The following is a 1,389-nucleotide window of genomic DNA, read 5'->3' on the forward strand; positions in this document are numbered from 1 at the left end:
CTTCGTATTGTATATATGTATACACACACACACACATATATATATATATGTATATATATATATACACCAGATTTATGAGTTTGTATGGGTGTATCTATGAATTTCTCTAAGAATTGTTTATAGTCCTATTTAAGTTTGGGTATCATGTTTGCAAGAACATATTCCATCAATCACGGGTGGATGGGTACGGCGGGTCTCGATTCCAAGTGTCAAGTATTGATTGCAGGGTCGCATTCTACAGTTATAGCTTTTAGATATGTCGTACAATGTTTGTGATCACAAACATTTACCGGCACAATGTACTTGTCTATGAAAAATTAAACACGGAACTACAGATTTGTTTTAAGATACCGAAACCGCACCTCATTTTGTATTTCCCTCTTTGTTCACGCTGTAATATTTATACTTTTCCATTATTCTTCTCTTTCTGCTTAGCCTCTCTCACCGCTGCTTTCTTCTGCAACCAGTACGGCGATAACGTCATTTGATTGCTCGCGACACAACCCACGAGCAACGGGACCAGAGAGCCCACCACAACCCAGTACCCGATTCCCAACGAACAGTTTCCCGGGTTGTAGGGGCCTGCATCCGCACCACACATGTGCACGGTCATTTCACGTTCTGAAGGGACGTGCAATTGGCTAATAGACAGGGGATACACCAAAACGATAACCAGCGTCAGTACAAACGAGGCAGCCAGGTACAATCCCGCCACAAGGTCGGTGCGCGTCTCAACGGACTGGTGAAATAGCCACATGTACGTCATGGTGAGCAGTACGATGCCCACAGAAGCGAGGACCAGAAACTGCAACCACGCGAGGAGCCCTAAAGTGGATGACGGGAAGTCGTACAGTAGGTTGAGCCCAAACAGGCCCGAGACGTCGGCGCTACTATAGTACTTGTTGGCTTCCACCCCCTGCGCATTGTATTTGTAAGCGTCCGTGGGTACGGTGACATGGTATCCCGCTAATCCCATCGTGACTTTATACAAGCCAATAGAAACGTAGTCGTACACCAGCGATCCCTCTACTTCCACCCACTGATCCGAAAGAAACGCATACAGTACGAGACCGAAAGCGAGGGCGGTGGCCAAGAATGTGACAATCCGGTGCCACTGGCTTGCTATCCTATCCAAGATGCGAACACAAGGCTTCTCTCGCACGTGCTGGTCATATATATCACTTGTTTTGTGGTAAAAGAACGCCATTTGTATACGTCGAGGTAGATGTTTGATGTAAAACATGGCACTATAGAGTTGTTGGATGAGCGGTATCGGCATAATGCACAACGCAACGTAAAAGAAGGTTGTCTTGTCGCCCAAGAGGCACAGGATGAGGGTCAAGAAGATATTCGCCACATATATACAGAGCACATAGGCCAGCCCAAGCC

General features: G+C 46.3%; 1 protein-coding gene across 1 annotated transcript; it reads right to left on the bottom strand.

Moving 5' to 3' along the window:
- Positions 1–321: 321 nt before the first annotated feature.
- SARC_14936 (hypothetical protein) lies at positions 322–1,389 on the bottom strand. The gene has a single exon (XM_014290935.1). It carries the CDS (start codon positions 1,277–1,279, stop codon positions 401–403), a length of 879 nt encoding a protein of 292 aa, XP_014146410.1. The 5' UTR covers positions 1,280–1,389; the 3' UTR covers positions 322–400.

This window comes from Sphaeroforma arctica, assembly GCF_001186125.1.
Source record: "Sphaeroforma arctica JP610 unplaced genomic scaffold supercont1.5336, whole genome shotgun sequence".
Taxonomy (NCBI): Eukaryota; class Ichthyosporea; order Ichthyophonida; genus Sphaeroforma; species Sphaeroforma arctica.

Excerpts from the sequence above, each read along its gene's own strand:
- SARC_14936 (XM_014290935.1), bottom strand. The coding sequence starts at position 1,279 with ATGCCGATACCGCTCATCCAACAACTCTATAGTGCCATGTTTTACATC.